The sequence below is a fragment of the Anolis carolinensis genome, chromosome 3 (genome assembly GCF_035594765.1).
Source record: "Anolis carolinensis isolate JA03-04 chromosome 3, rAnoCar3.1.pri, whole genome shotgun sequence".
NCBI classification, from domain to species: domain Eukaryota; kingdom Metazoa; phylum Chordata; class Lepidosauria; order Squamata; family Dactyloidae; genus Anolis; species Anolis carolinensis.
The window spans coordinates 184,587,789-184,604,559 of record NC_085843.1 but is presented as its reverse complement, the minus strand read 5'-3'; the positions used below and the strand labels follow the sequence as shown (position 1 = coordinate 184,604,559).

General features: G+C 48.4%; 1 protein-coding gene across 2 annotated transcripts in view; it reads left to right on the top strand.

Annotated features, from left to right (window-relative positions):
- Positions 1-16,771, top strand: part of vcl (vinculin) — a 117,629-nt gene that overhangs the window by 60,289 nt on the left and 40,569 nt on the right. For both annotated transcript variants that reach the window (XM_003223117.4, XM_003223116.4), the window contains exon 7: positions 2,197-2,287. In XM_003223117.4, the coding sequence (XP_003223165.2) occupies positions 2,197-2,287 (91 nt within the window). The remainder of the gene's footprint in view (positions 1-2,196; positions 2,288-16,771) is intronic.

Sequence of the window (16,771 nt, the reverse complement as noted above, 5' to 3'; positions counted from 1 at the left end):
CAAATGTAAGTAGATCACTAGGTACCGGTCCGGCGGGAAGGTAACAGCGCTCCATGCAATCATGCCGGCCACATGATCTTGGAGGTGTCTACGGACAATGCCGGCTCTTTGGCTTAGAAATGGAGATGAGCACCAACCCTCAGAGTCGGTCACGACTGGACTTAACGTCAGGGGAAAACCTTTACCTTATGGTACATTCAAGCAAAAAACATAGTTTCAACTGGTACAATTTCATCTCTTTCCACTGTAAGCCGCAAATGATATGGGGAAAACTCCCTTACGGCACCAGTATTGTGCTCAACCCTTTTAAGAGGCAACACCAAATTGTCTTGCCCACAGCAGGACCATAGAGATCCAGCAGCTAGGCAATTCAAAGGCAAGACGCATCAGGCAGGAAGGAAAGTTAGGAGCAGCTCTCAATCTTCTTATTCTGTTGGACAATGCGCATTGGAATGAACGATCAAGATTGAACAGTCAGCAACTCTTCTTACTTTTTTAAAAAACAGCAAAATGTACCTGACACTCATCTCCCCCTCCTCAGTTACATGTCTGCATCAAGCTATATTAATCCTCTTTTTAGGGTCTATTGGCATTATATGTGGTTGTGTTGAAATATAGATATTGTCCAAGGTTGTTGCCATTTTTTATTTTCCACCACAGACCAGTAAAGATCTGCAACCAAAACAATCAGGAGGAAAAGAGAAACTCCTGTTTTTTTTTTTTTTAATTATGTACACTCTGGGTTGCTGTGAGTTTTCCTGGCTGTATGACCATGTTCCAGAAGCATTCTCTCCTGATGGCCCATAGATGTGGGCAAAACGTCAGAAGAGAATGCTTCTGGAACCTAGTGGTTCTGGCCATGAAAGCCTTCGGCAACATATGTAAACTCTTTTAGCAAATTTATTTTAACAAATCTCTAACCTGCCAGAACAACAGGTGTTCAGAAATTGTATTTAACAACAGTAACGTGCCTGAATAAAGATTTGGGATCCATATCAGATCATATTGGTCTGGATCAGATCCAGACTGAATCGAGCCCAGATTTGAATTGGGGGACCTGCGCATGGCTTTGTGATGTACGTAGTCCATTTTGGTCTTGTGATTTCAGTGGGTTACCTGAAATGGTAAAATGCTATTCCCCGTTTGGCCTTAGTGTATTTCGGTCCAGAGGCATGTGATCTGAACAGAAAAGTTTGATTTCTGAGTGTTATTGTGGGTGTCCTCACGTTGCTAGCTTTTCTCAATCATGATTCATCTTCTTAAAAAAGAGAAATAGTACTGTTCTTTGCTGTTAATCCACATGGAGTTACAGTAGACTTTGTTAATCAACACTTGGTAGATTCTGGATAAATGTAGTTTCTGGTTGCTTGATTGCTACTATTACAAATAGACGTAATACTATACCCCATACTATATCACACCATAACCTCTGTTGCTCCTTCCACACTGCCTCTATATCCCAGGACCTGATCCCAGATTTTCTGTTTATCCCAGATTATCTAGCAGTGGAGATGAGATCCTGGGATATAGGGCAGAAGGGGCCTGTATTGACTTGATATTAATATTGAAATATAATAATTAAAAGCAAACAAAGATAAAGTTAACTTAATGTAACACAGTTTTACTGTATTATAAAAAGAAGCTTTTTTATTTAAAGTATTATTTCTTCTGTATCATTTCTTTATTTCTTTTTTGCCAGTTTCTTGGGGTTTTGGGTTAAATGAGAGTACTGTTCATCTGCCTAATCTCCCTCCTGTTCCTCTCAATTAGATTACAATGAATAGAATTATCCTGCTCCCTTAGTGGTAATTGAATCAAGAAAATAGACAGAGAGTGCATGGAGATAATTGCGTGGTTGTGGTTTCATTTGTTTTAAAGATTTAATAATTAACCTTAATGTAGTCTTGAAAAATTGTCTTTTTCTTGTCAAATTGCTATATGCTTTGGGAAATGGTGGAACATCATAAAACCTACAACAATGCATGTTACAACGTCTGCGTTCTAAGTAACGAGAACGTGCTGGTATATAATGCTAAGATGCTGATAATTCTGTGACTCCCAGCAACCCAATTCTGTGACTTGTTTTTAATGCAAGAACGTTGTGCTTCCTTTTGTCCTTTGTAATTTTGCCAAAATTTGAGTTTTGCAAAGTGTTCTATAGATCAACACCTTTCATCCTTCCTTCTTTTTTTAAAGGACACAGAAGCCATGAAGAGGGCATTGGCCTTAATAGATTCCAAAATGAACCAAGCCAAAGGCTGGCTGAGGGATCCCAGTGCTCCACCAGGTAAGGTCTGCAGATGGTGACCAGATTAGGATACAAACATGTGTAATTTGCAGTAGGAAAATTAATAGGAAGTCTGAATTATGAAACCTATATAATAAATAAAAAATCAATTTAATTTTACATAATTCATTTTGTATTTGTTAATAGTAAAAGGTAAAGGTAAAGGTTTTCCTCTGATGTTAAGTCCAGTCATGTCTGACTCTGGGGGTTGGTGCTCATCTCCATTTCTATGCCGAAGAGCCGGTGTTGTCCGTAGACACCTCCAAGGTCATGTGGCCGGCATGACTGCATGGAGTGACTTTACCTTCCCGCCGGAGCGGTACCTATTGATCTACTCACATTGGCATGTTTTTGAACTGCTGGGTTGGCAGGAGCTGGAGCTAACAGCGGCCGCTCACGCCGCTCCCGAGGATTGAACCTGGGAGCTTTCGGTCTGCAAGTTCAGCAGCTCAGTGCTTTAACGCACTTTGCCACAGGGGCTCTGTTAATAGTAGAAAAGTGTTAATCTTTTGGGCATTGATGTTTCTTCCCAACTACTGTCACGACCCAGGCAGCAGAGCACCAATAACCATACACAGAGGCCAGAATCTATCTAATATCTTTATTAAGGAAATATGTAAAGTTAATAAAAGCAAGCGTATAAATTAGTCCAGGAGTAGACCTTTCAGGAAAGGTCAAAATTAGTCCAAAGAAGCAATGTCCAATATGAAATATTAAGGTCCAAAGTTGTAATCCAATAACCGAAACACTCACTTGCCAAGCAAGTGAGGGGAGATGACAAGGTCCTTAGTCCATGAACTTGAGCAAGGCTAGGAAATAACTTGATTCTTGAAACACAAGGCTTGATTCGAGGCAGCAAGGAAACGAGGAGCAAGAATAGGATCCGTGGAATTACTTGGCGAGGTCCGGAAAACAAGACAAGATCCGGAGAGTAAAACAAGGCTGGAAACGAAGGCTTGAAATCGGGAACAAGGCTTGAAACAGGAACGAGGCTTGGAAACGGAGTAGCTGTCCACACACGCTACTCCGGTAGCTGACGAATTGACTCCGCAAGATCCCTTTGTGGGTAAAACACCTAAATAGGGTCCCGTTTTCCCGCCAAAGAGCAGTTCTCTGGAGAACCAGAAACGAAAGCTATTCTCTGAGTCCAGATGTGTGACTCCTTAAAGTTTCCCATGGAAAGCAGACTTAATCAGCTGAATGCTTAGCAGCTATCCTCGCACTCCTGCGAGAGGCCGCTTGAACTCCCCTCTGTTGTTTACAAAACTCATGGCGAGAAAACGTAGGAGATTTAGGTTCAGGGCTTGTTTGACAGACTTCTGGAAGACAAATCTCTTGCAGGTGCAAGGTTTCCAAATCTGGCTGGGAAAGTTCCAATTCTGACTGAAACGGTGAAAAACCCCAGTTTTCCTCTTCATCTAGCACAACAGTGCCAGGAACGGGACTACATGGCCCATGACTCATCACACTATCCCCCTCCTCAAGCCCCCTCTCAAACTGGGACTCTCTTCCCGAGGCGCGAGGCCGCGGCTTGGCGGGATAGGTCTGATGGAAGCGGCGGGTTAAATCGGGAGCGTGGACTGTGGAAGCGTCTTCCCAAGAGCGTTCCTCGGGGCCAAAACCCACCCAGTCAATGAGATATTGTAGGCGGCGGCGGTGAAAGCGAGAATCCAAAATGTCCTGAACCTCGAACTCCTCCTCCCCATCTACTAAAACAGGAGTGGGAGCCGGCCGGTCTGCATCAGGGCGCACACCATCCGCCGGAAGGAGCAGGGAGCGATGAAACACTGGATGAATGCGCATAGAGCGCGGAAGTTGGAGTTTGAAAGTCACGGGGTTAAGTTGCGCCACCACTGGATAGGGGCCAATGAAACGGGCATCTAACTTCCGGCAAGGGCGATGGGAGGGCAAAAAACGAGTGGACAGAAGAACCCGGTCTCCTACCTTGATTTCGGGGCCCGGCTGGCGATGTTTGTCAGCGTGGCGTTTATAGTTCTCCTTGGCTTGGTCCAGTTGCTGGAGCAAAAGTTGTTGCACCGCTGTGAGTTCCTGCAGCCAGTCCTCTGCTGCGGGAACTTCTGAGGTTTCAATGACTGGGGGGAAGAAACGTGGATGGAAGCCGTAGTTTGCAAAGAACGGGGTTTCTTTAGTTGAAGCCTGGACCCCATTGTTGTAGGCAAACTCAGGGAAGCCCAATTGTCCTGTTGGTAGTTCACATAACAGCGAAGGTATTGTTCCAAAGTGGCATTGGTGCGCTCAGTTTGCCCATCCGTTTGGGGATGGTGAGCCGAAGATAAACGAGAGTCTATGCCCAATAGTTTTTGTAGTGCTTTCCAGAAACGAGAGGTGAATTGGGACCCACGGTCTGTGACCAAACTCTTGGGCAATCCATGCAATCTGAAAACATGTTGGAGGAATAGATCTGCAGTCTCTTTGGCCGTGGGAAGGCCATCACAGGGAATGAAATGGGCTAACTTGGAAAAAAGGTCCACCACCACTAGGATCGTGGTGAATCCACAGGAAGGTGGTAGATCGGTGATAAAATCCGCAGAAATTATTTCCCATGGGCGAGATGGGGTAGGGAGGGGATGTAGAAGCCCTGAGGGCTTTTCCCTTCTTGTCTTGGAGCGCTGGCATACTGGGCAGGTGTTGACATATTTTTCCACATCCTTGCGGATCTTGGGCCACCAGAAATCTCTTAGGATCAAATGCATGGTTTTGAATAGTCCGAAATGCCCTGCTGGCTTGCAGTCATGACACAGACGAAGTGCTTTTTCCCTGCCCGGCCCTGGGGGGATGTAAACATGATTTCTATAGCAAAGTAGCCCATCCTTAAGCGAAAAGGGAAAATGTAGCCCTTGGCGAAGTTGATCCTGTGCCCAGGCATCTGCTTGCTGACTAGCCCTGATTTCCTGAGCACAAAGGGGCCCTGGGGTAGAGGGAGTTGATTCAATGGGAGTGGATTTGGTGTTTCCCACTGTGAGCGTGGCAAAGTTCTCGGGTTGTAGCAGCTGGGACTCAAAGGTCTCCTTGCGCCCTGCAGCGTATTCCGGTTTCCGCGACAGAGCATCTGCTTGCTTGGTCTGGGCTGGGGTTACATAATGAATTTGGAAGTTAAAACGTTCAAAGAATAAAGCCCAGCGTTGTTGCCTCTGATTAAGCTTGCGGGCAGTTCTTAGATGCTCCAGATTCCGATGATCAGTATGGACTTCAATGGGAAATTTGGCCCCTTCTAACCAATGCCTCCAGGTTTCAAAGGCTGCCTTTATGGCCAATAGTTCCTTTTCCCAAATGGTGTAATTTCTCTCTGGTGTGGTCAATTGACGGGAATAAAAGGCACAAGGATGAAGATGATCTCCCCCTGGTTGTAGGAGTACAGCCCCAATTGCCACATCGGAGGCGTCCGCCTGCACGACAAATGGGGTTTCAGGATCTGGGTGCTGAAGGATTGGCTGAGACGTGAATAATTTCTTTAGTTGCTGGAACCCTTTCTCTGCTTGATCTGTCCAGCGGAAGGGCTGTTTCCCACGGATGCAGCTGGTGATTGGGTCAGACCAGCGGGCAAAATCTGGAATGAACTTGCGGTAATAGTTCGCGAACCCCAAGAATCGTTGCACCTCTTTTTTGTTGGTTGGCGCCCGCCATTCCAATACTGCTGAAACCTTTGCCGGGTCCATGGAGAGCCCTAGTGGCGAGACGCGGTACCCCAGGAAATCTACCTCTTGTAGATCAAAAGTGCATTTTTCCAGCTTGGCATAAAGTCCATGATCCCGCAATCGTTGTAATACCATTCTGACGTGGTTCTCATGTTCTGATTGTGATCTAGAAAACACCAAAAAATCGTCCAGGTAGATGATCAAGAACCGATCTAGATAATCCTGAAAGATGTCATTGACAAAATGCTGGAACGTTGCGGGAGCTCCACATAATCCATAATTCATAACTCGGGACTCGAATAATCCGAATTTAGTCTGGAAGGCGGTCTTCCACTCGTCCCCTTCTCTGATGCGAACTAGATTATAAGCCCCCCGAAGATCCAGTTTGGTGTAGACCTTGGCTCCTCGAAGTCGGTCTAGTAGGTCCGAGATTAAGGGCAGGGGATAGCTGTTCCGCTTAGTGATATTGTTCAATGCTCTATAGTCCACCACCAAGCGTAAGTCCCCTGACTTCTTTTTCACAAACATCACTGGGGAGGCGGCTGGGGATTGAGAGGGTCTGATGAATCCCTTGCGAAGGTTTGTCTCTATAAACTCCCTGAGAGCTTCTTGCTCCGGTTCAGTCAGGGAGTAGAGATGTCCTCGCGGGATCGGGGCCCCCTCCACCAAGTCAATGGCACAGTCATAAGGTCTATGTGGGGGTAATCTCTCGGCTTCCTTTTCATTGAATACATCCCAATACTCTGAGTACTTCTTGGGCAAGGTGATAATGGGTTCAGTGTCTGTGGCATGGCAGACCTTGGCTACAAGGCAATGGTTTTGGCAATATTTTGAAGCAAACTGCAGTTCTCTGTTGGACCAGGAGATGCTTGGGTCGTGAAGTGTCAGCCATGGAATTCCCAAAATCACAGGGAAATGGGGAACCTCGGTAACAAAGAAGGAAATCTCTTCCATATGTTCCCTTATCTACATTCTGGTGGGTTCCGACCACTGGCTTACGGGACCCGTCTTGAGGGGACGGCCATCGATGGCTTGCACCACACGGGCATTCTTGAAGTCATGATATTGTAATCCCAGAGAGTCGGCATACTCTCTATCAATGAAATTGTTGGTGGCTCCGGAGTCTATCATGGCATGGACCATGACGGGTCCTTTTTTTGCTGACCACAAGGTGACCACTAGAAGAAACAGGATGTCACGACCCAGGTTGCAAAGGCACCAATAACCAAACACAGAGGCCAGAATCTAACTAATATCTTTATTGAAGGAATATATAAAGTTAATAAAAGCAAGTATATGAAATAGTCCAAAAGCAGACCTTTCAGGAAAGGTCTAAATTAGTCCAAAAAAGCGATGACCAATATGAAATATTAAGGTCCAAAGTTGTAATCCAATAACCGAAACACTCACTTTGCCAGGCAAAGTGAGGGGAGATGACAAGGTCCTTTAGTCCATAAACTTGAGCAAGGCTAGGAAATAACTTGATACTTGAAACAAGGCTTAAAACGTGGAACAAGGTAACTAGGAACAAGAACAAGGTCCGTGGAATAACTTGGTAAAATCCGTGGAACAAGGCAAGGATTGGTCCTGGGCAACAAGGCGAAGTCCGTTGGTAAACAAGGCTGGGAAGCAAGGCGAAGGCTGGAAAGCAGGGCAAGGCTTGAGCAGGAGCGAGGCTTGAATCGGAGCGCGCTGTCCAGACACAACTCGCTCCGTAGGCTGACGAATTGACTCCGCGAAGTTACTACGCGGGTAAAACACCTAAATAGAGTCTAACTTTCCCGCCGAAGCAGTTCTCTGGGAATCAGAACCGAAAGCTAAACTCTGAGACCAGATGTGAGACTCCCCAAAGATTCTCACGAGAAGCAGTCTTAATTGGCCACATTCTTAGCTGCAATCCTCGCACTCCTGCGCGAAGCTGATTCCAAACTTCTCTGTTGTTTACAAAACTCCCGGCGCAAGAACACGGGAGAAGTAGGCTCTGGGGTTGTTTGACATACTTCTGGGAGACAACTTTCTTGCAGGTGCAAGGTTCCCAGATCTGCCTGGGAAAGATCTGGCTGAGGGGAAACCAGTTCTGACTGGGAAGGTAAAAAACCCAAGTTTTCCTCCTCATCAGGAATTACAATGTCCTGAGCAGGACTACAAGGCCCATGGGTCATCACACTATCCCCCTCCTCAAGGCCCCTCCCAAACTGGGGCCCTCTCCCCGAGGCGCGAGGTCGCGGCTTGGCGGGATAGGTCTGATGAAAGCGGCGGGTTAGATCAGGAGCATGGACTGTGGAGGCGTCTTCCCAAGAGCGTTCCTCAGGGCCAAAACCCACCCAGTCAATGAGATATTGTAGGCGGCGGCGATGAAAGCGAGAATCCAAAATGTCCTCAACCTCGAACTCCTCCTCCCCATTCATCAAAACAGGAGGGGGGGCCGGTTGGTCTGTATCAGGACGCACACCATCCGCCGGAAGGAGCAGGGAACGGTGAAACACTGGGTGAATGCGCATTGAACGCGGAAGTTGGAGTTTGAAAGTCACGGGGTTTAATTGCGCCACCACTGGATAGGGGCCAATGAAACGGGCATCTAACTTCCGGCAAGGGCGGTGGGAGGGCAGAAAGCGAGTGGACAGAAAAACCCGTTCTCCTACCTTGATTTCGGGGCCCGGCTGGCGGTGTTTGTCAGCGTGGCGTTTATAGTCCTCCTTGGCTTGGTCCAGTTGCTGGAGCAAAAGTTGTTGCACCGCTGTGAGTTCCTGCAGCCAATCCTCTGCTGCGGGAACTTCTGAAGTTTCAATGACAGGGGGAAAGAAACGTGGATGGAAGCCGTAGTTTGCAAAGAACGGCGTTTCTTTTGTAGAAGCTTGAACTCCATTGTTGTAGGCAAACTCAGACAGTGGTAACAGAGAAGCCCAATTGTCCTGTTGGTAGTTTACGTAACAGCGAAGATACTGCTCCAAAGTGGCATTGGTGCGCTCCGTTTGCCCATCTGTTTGGGGATGATGAGCTGAAGATAAGCGAGAGTCTATGCCCAATAGTTTTTGTAGTGCCTTCCAAAAACGAGAGGTGAATTGAGATCCACGGTCTGTGACTAAACTCTTGGGCAATCCATGTAGTCTGAAAACATGTTGAAGGAATAGATCCGCAGTCTCTTTGGCCGTGGGGAGGCCTTCGCAGGGAATGAAATGGGCTAACTTGGTGAAAAGGTCCACCACCACTAAGATCGTGGTGAATCCACAGGAAGGTGGTAGGTCAGTGATGAAATCCGCAGAAATTATTTCCCATGGGCGAGATGGGGTAGGAAGGGGGTGTAAAAGCCCTGAGGGCTTCTCCCTTCTTATCTTGGAGCGCTGACATACTGGGCAGGTGTTGACATATTTTTCCACATCCTTGCGGATCTTGGGCCACCAAAAATCCCTTAGGATCAGATGCATGGTTTTAAATAGTCCGAAGTGTCCTGCTGGTTTGCAGTCATGACACAGACGAAGCGCTTTTTCCCTGCCCGGTCCGGGTGGGATATAAACATGATTTCTATAGCAAAGCAGCCCATCTTTAAGCGAAAAGGGAAAATGCAGACCTTGGCGAAGTTGGTCCTGCGCCCAGGCATCTGCTTGCTGACTAGCCCTGATTTCTTGAGCACAGATGGGTCCTGGAGTAGAGGAAGTTGAACCAATGGAAATGGATTTGGTGTTCCCCACTGTGAGCGTGGCAAAGTTCTCGGGTTGTAATAGTTGGGATTCAAAGGTCTCCTTACGTCCTGCAGCGTATTCCGGTTTACGTGACAGGGCGTCTGCTTGCTTGGTCTGGGCTGGGGTCACGTAATGAATCTGGAAGTTGAAACGTTCGAAGAATAAAGCCCAACGTTGCTGCCTCTGATTCAGTTTGCGGGCAGTTCTTAGATGTTCTAGATTACGATGATCAGTATGGACTTCAATGGGAAATTTGGCCCCTTCTAGCCAATGTCTCCAAGTTTCAAAGGCTGCCTTTATGGCCAGTAGTTCTTTTTCCCAAATGGTGTAATTCCTCTCTGGTGTGGTTAGTTGACGAGAGTAAAAGGCACAGGGATGGAGGTGATCTCCCACCGGTTGTAAGAGTACAGCCCCAATTGCCACATCAGAGGCGTCCGCTTGCACAACGAAAGGGGTTCCAGGATTTGGGTGCTGTAGAATTGGCTGGGAGGTGAATAGTTTCTTTAGTTGCTGGAACCCTTTCTCTGCTTGATCAGTCCAGCGGAAAGGCTGCTTTCCACGGATGCAGCTAGTGATGGGGTCGGACCAGCGGGCAAAATCTGGAATGAACTTGCGGTAATAGTTCGCGAACCCCAAGAAACGCTGCACCTCTTTCTTGTTAGTTGGCGCCCGCCATTCCAATACTGCTGAAACCTTGGCTGGATCCATGGAAAGCCCTAGAGGCGAGATGCGGTAACCAAGGAAATCTACCTCTTGTAGATCAAAGGCGCATTTTTCCAGCTTGGCATAAAGTCCATGATCCCGCAGTCGTTGTAACACCATTTTGACGTGGTTCTCATGTTCTGATTGTGATCTAGAAAACACCAAAAAATCGTCCAGGTAGATTATCAAGAACCTGTCTAGATAGTCCTGAAAAATGTCATTGACAAAATGCTGGAACGTTGCGGGAGCTCCGCATAAACCGAAATTCATAACTCGGGACTCGAATAATCCGAATTTGGTCTGGAAGGCGGTCTTCCACTCGTCCCCTTCCCTGATGCGAACTAAGTTGTAAGCCCCCCGAAGATCCAGCTTGGTGTAAACCTTGGCTCCTCGAAGCCGATCCAGTAGATCCGAGATTAAGGGCAGGGGATAGCTGTTCCGCTTGGTGATATTGTTCAATGCTCTGTAGTCCACCACCAAGCGTAGTTCCCCTGACTTCTTCTTCACAAACATCACTGGGGAGGCGGCTGGGGATTGAGAGGGTCTGATGAATCCCTTGCGAAGGTTTGTCTCTATGAATTCCCTGAGAGCTTCTTGCTCTGGTTCGGTCAGGGAGTAGAGATGCCCTCGCGGGATCGGGGCCCCCTCCACCAAGTCAATGGCACAGTCATAAGGTCTATGTGGGGGTAATTTTTCGGCTTCTTTCTCATTGAATACATCCCAATACTCGGAGTACTTCTTTGGCAAGGTGATGATGGGCTCGGTGTCTGTGGCATGGCAGACCTTGGCTACGAGGCAATGGTTTTGGCAATACGGTGAAGCAAACTGCAGTTCTCTGTTGGACCAGGAGATGTTAGGGTCGTGGAGAGTCAGCCATGGGATTCCCAAAATCACAGGGAAATGGGGAACCTCGGTAACAAAGAAGGAAATCTCTTCCATATGTTCCCTTATCCACATCCTGGTGGGTTCCGACCACTGACTTACGGGGCCCGTCTTGAGGGGGCGGCCGTCTATGGCTTGCACCACACGGGCATTCTTGAAATCATGATATTGTAATCCCAGAGAGTCGGCATACTCTCTATCAATGAAATTGTTGGTAGCTCCAGAGTCTATCATGGCGTGGATCATGACGGGTCCCCTTTTTGCTGACCATAATGTGACCACGAGAAGGAACAGGACCCCGGTTGGCGGCTCTTGAATAGATTTTTTGACCGGGTTGGCGAGCCTCTCTACACCCGGTCGTTGGCTTCCCCCGCCGGCTGTGTGCCAGTCGGCTCAGACGCCTTCGTCTCCGTGGAGGACGCCGCCGCAAGACGGGCGGCAGGCTTCCCTTTGGCTGGGCACTCTCTGGCGAAGTGGCCCCCATTCCCGCAGTACCAACAGAGGTTAAAGCGTTGACGACGGGCCTTCTCGGCGGCATCCAGTCTGGGACGCACATTGCCCAACTGCATCGGCACCTCCTCGCCTCCTCTGGGGTATGGGGTTGGCGGTGGGGGTCTCCACACTGGACGTGGCTGAACGCTGGTGGGAGCGGGGGGTTTTGCCCCGGCTCTACTGCCCTGGCCTCGAACCCACTGTTTCCTGTTGGCAATCATGACTTCAGCCCGTAAACATTGATCAATGAGTGCCTCGAGGGTCTGGGGAGGATCCACCTTGGAGATTTCTTCCAGCATTTCAATGTTGAGACCCTCCCGGAATTGTCCTCTGAGGGCTACATCGTTCCAGCCGGTGTTGTGGGCCAGCACTCGGAACTCGGCTATATACTGAGACATTGGTCTGTCTCCTTGGAAAAGGCGACGGAGTTTGTGACCGGCTGCCTCCAAATTGTCCTCGATTCCCCAAGTCTCCTTGAGGTGGTCCAAGAAGTGTTGCGCTGATCTTAGGTGTGGAGAGGCTTGGTCGAACAGTGCCGTCGCCCAATTGGCCGCTGGCCCGTCTAGAAGACTGTAAACCCACGCCACTTTGATGTCTTCTTGGGGAAACTCGGCATCACGGGCCTCTAGATAAGCTTGACATTGGCGACGGAAAACATGAACCTTAGAAGCTTCTCCAGTAAACTTGGTAGGCAACGCCATGGCCGGGAGGCGGATTCCGCGCTCCCGCAAGCCCTTTATTTCTCCATCCTGGGCGTTGAGTCTGTCGCGGATGCGATCCACCTCATCCTTGTCGATGGTGTAGGTAAGCGGCTGCCCACCCGGCACGGTTCCGGTAGACATTCTGGCCTTGGTTAATTGGTGCTTATGGGTGGCGGAGTCAAACTGTCACGACCCAGGTTGCAAAGGCACCAATAACCAAACACAGAGGCCAGAATCTAACTAATATCTTTATTGAAGGAATATATAAAGTTAATAAAAGCAAGTATATGAAATAGTCCAAAAGCAGACCTTTCAGGAAAGGTCTAAATTAGTCCAAAAAAGCGATGACCAATATGAAATATTAAGGTCCAAAGTTGTAATCCAATAACCGAAACACTCACTTTGCCAGGCAAAGTGAGGGGAGATGACAAGGTCCTTTAGTCCATAAACTTGAGCAAGGCTAGGAAATAACTTGATACTTGAAACAAGGCTTAAAACGTGGAACAAGGTAACTAGGAACAAGAACAAGGTCCGTGGAATAACTTGGTAAAATCCGTGGAACAAGGCAAGGATTGGTCCTGGGCAACAAGGCGAAGTCCGTTGGTAAACAAGGCTGGGAAGCAAGGCGAAGGCTGGAAAGCAGGGCAAGGCTTGAGCAGGAGCGAGGCTTGAATCGGAGCGCGCTGTCCAGACACAACTCGCTCCGTAGGCTGACGAATTGACTCCGCGAAGTTACTACGCGGGTAAAACACCTAAATAGAGTCTAACTTTCCCGCCGAAGCAGTTCTCTGGGAATCAGAACCGAAAGCTAAACTCTGAGACCAGATGTGAGACTCCCCAAAGATTCTCACGAGAAGCAGTCTTAATTGGCCACATTCTTAGCTGCAATCCTCGCACTCCTGCGCGAAGCTGATTCCAAACTTCTCTGTTGTTTACAAAACTCCCGGCGCAAGAACACGGGAGAAGTAGGCTCTGGGGTTGTTTGACATACTTCTGGGAGACAACTTTCTTGCAGGTGCAAGGTTCCCAGATCTGCCTGGGAAAGATCTGGCTGAGGGGAAACCAGTTCTGACTGGGAAGGTAAAAAACCCAAGTTTTCCTCCTCATCAGGAATTACAATGTCCTGAGCAGGACTACAAGGCCCATGGGTCATCACACAGGACCCCGGTTGGCGGCTCTTGAGTGGGTTTTTTGACTGGGTTGGCGAGCCTCTCTACGCCCGGTCGCTGGCTTCCCCCGCCGGCTGTGCGCCAGCCGCCTCAGACGTCTTCGTCTCCGTGGAGGACGCCGCCGCCAGACGGGCGGCGGGCTTCCCTTTGGCTGGGCATTCTCTGGCGAAGTGGCCCCCGTTTCCGCAGTACCAACAGAGATTTAGGCGTTGGCGGCGGGCCTTCTCGGCGGCATCTAATCTGGGATGCACATTGCCCAACTGCATCGGCACCTCCTCGCTCCCTCTGGGGTATGGGGCTGGTGGCGGGGGTCTCCATACTGGGCGCGGCTGGACGCCGGTGGGAGCGGGAGGTTTCACCCCAGCTCTACCGCTCTGGCCTCGGACCCATTGTTTTCTGTTGGCAAGCATGACTTCAGCTCGTAAACATTGATCAATGAGTGCTTCAAGAGAGTGGGGAGGATCCACCTTGGAGATTTCTTCCAGCATCTCAATGTTGAGGCCCTCCCGAAATTGTCCTCTAAGGGCTACATCGTTCCATCCGGTGTTGTGGGCCAGCACTCGGAACTCGGCTATGTACTGGGACAAGGGTCTGTCCCCTTGGGAGAGGCGCCGGAGTTTGTGGCCGGCTGCCTCCAAATTGTCCTCGATTCCCCAGGTCTCCTTAAGGTGGTCCAAGAAGTGTTGCGCTTACCTTAGATGTGGGGAGGCTTGGTCGAACAGTGCCGTCGCCCAGTTGGCCGCTGGCCCGTCTAGGAGACTGTAAACCCACGCCACCTTGATGTCTTCTTGGGGAAACTCGGCAGCACGGGCCTCTAGATAAGCCTGGCATTGACGACGGAAAACATGAACCTTAGAAGCTTCTCCAGAAAACTTGGTTGGCAACGCCATGGCCGGGAGACGGATTCCGCGTTCCTTCAAACCCTTTATTTCCCCATCCTGCGCATTGAGCTTATCACGGATCCGGTCCACCTCATCCTTGTCGATGGTGTAGCTGATCGGTTGGCCACCCGGCCCGGCTCCGGTAGACATTCTGGCCTAGGTTAATTGGTGCTTAGGGTGGCGGAGTCAAACTGTCACGACCCAGGCAGCAGAGCACCAATAACCATACACAGAGGCCAGAATCTATCTAATATCTTTATTAAGGAAATATGTAAAGTTAATAAAAGCAAGCGTATAAATTAGTCCAGGAGTAGACCTTTCAGGAAAGGTCAAAATTAGTCCAAAGAAGCAATGTCCAATATGAAATATTAAGGTCCAAAGTTGTAATCCAATAACCGAAACACTCACTTGCCAAGCAAGTGAGGGGAGATGACAAGGTCCTTAGTCCATGAACTTGAGCAAGGCTAGGAAATAACTTGATTCTTGAAACACAAGGCTTGATTCGAGGCAGCAAGGAAACGAGGAGCAAGAATAGGATCCGTGGAATTACTTGGCGAGGTCCGGAAAACAAGACAAGATCCGGAGAGTAAAACAAGGCTGGAAACGAAGGCTTGAAATCGGGAACAAGGCTTGAAACAGGAACGAGGCTTGGAAACGGAGTAGCTGTCCACACACGCTACTCCGGTAGCTGACGAATTGACTCCGCAAGATCCCTTTGTGGGTAAAACACCTAAATAGGGTCCCGTTTTCCCGCCAAAGAGCAGTTCTCTGGAGAACCAGAAACGAAAGCTATTCTCTGAGTCCAGATGTGTGACTCCTTAAAGTTTCCCATGGAAAGCAGACTTAATCAGCTGAATGCTTAGCAGCTATCCTCGCACTCCTGCGAGAGGCCGCTTGAACTCCCCTCTGTTGTTTACAAAACTCATGGCGAGAAAACGTAGGAGATTTAGGTTCAGGGCTTGTTTGACAGACTTCTGGAAGACAAATCTCTTGCAGGTGCAAGGTTTCCAAATCTGGCTGGGAAAGTTCCAATTCTGACTGAAACGGTGAAAAACCCCAGTTTTCCTCTTCATCTAGCACAACAGTGCCAGGAACGGGACTACATGGCCCATGACTCATCACAACTACTGAAAACTCTGCTTATTCCTATTAGGGTTGTATTTTTGGGGTAAACCTTGACCCATTTTGTGTCCTGACCTTCGGTGCGGGCCCCAATTTGTTTTTTGGGAGCCTCCCAAAATCAGGAGGGCAGATATCTGGTTTTGCTTTGAGATGCCAAAAGATCCATTTTCTATCGACCTATTATGGGGAGGGCTTCCCAGGCTCCCATTCCCACCATAGACATTTAAGCTGTTTCTACTCTAGAGGAGAGGTGCTCAGTTGCAGACACTGATGCGTGCTTTAAGGACACTTCTTACCTGTTTCTAGAGAAGAGGTGCTCGCTGCAAGCCACACACACATTCTCCAAGGCAAGGATGCAAGTGTTGCACCTCAGGCTAGTTTCAAATAAATGGTTCTTTAAAAGCAAAAGTAAAGTTCCAAAAGATTGTTACAAAACAAGGCTTCAAAGAATATTCCAAGAAATCATAAGGAATAAACAAGGTCCCATTAGAGCATGACAAAGTCCCATGAACATGAACACACAAAGGCTGCAAGATAATCCAGGAAAATGAGAGTTTGTTTCTTGGCTTGAGCGAGAAGTTGCTTTGACAAAGATTTGTCTCCGAACACACTGTTTTAATACCCTTTGCAAAGCATGAAAGCATTTCTTGCGCCTGTGACCTCCTTTTTGTTTGCTATTCTCACACTCCTTTGAACCCTGAATTCCAAACGGCCAGCTCGATCTAAAGATTCTGTTTCATCAAGGGCAGCCAGCTCGTTAGCGTCAATCTGCTTGCTATCAGACTGAGAACTGTCCTCCTTTTCTGAGTCAATTTACACCAGGCTAGTTTCAGTATCATCAACACTATTCCTGCTGTGGGAAAAACTCCCTGTTCCTCATCTTCTACAACAGGGACACTCTGAACCTGAATTCCATAATCCCCATCAGAGTCATTTTGAGGCTCCAGCTGAGTCACAACAGCAAGTTCTGTTTCTTACTCTAGAGGAGGCACTCTCCTGCAGGGAGGCTGGATGCCCCACACACACTGTCTCCAGGGCAAGGAGGCTGCTCATAAAAAGCAAGCGAGGATCTGGGATCAGCTCCTGCTTGATTTCGTGTCAAGCTGATTTTTGTTTCCCGTTACGTGTTTTCAAAGGAACGAAAGTCACGAAAGAACGAATGTAATGAAGGAAAACGGGTTCCACACACAACTTTAATT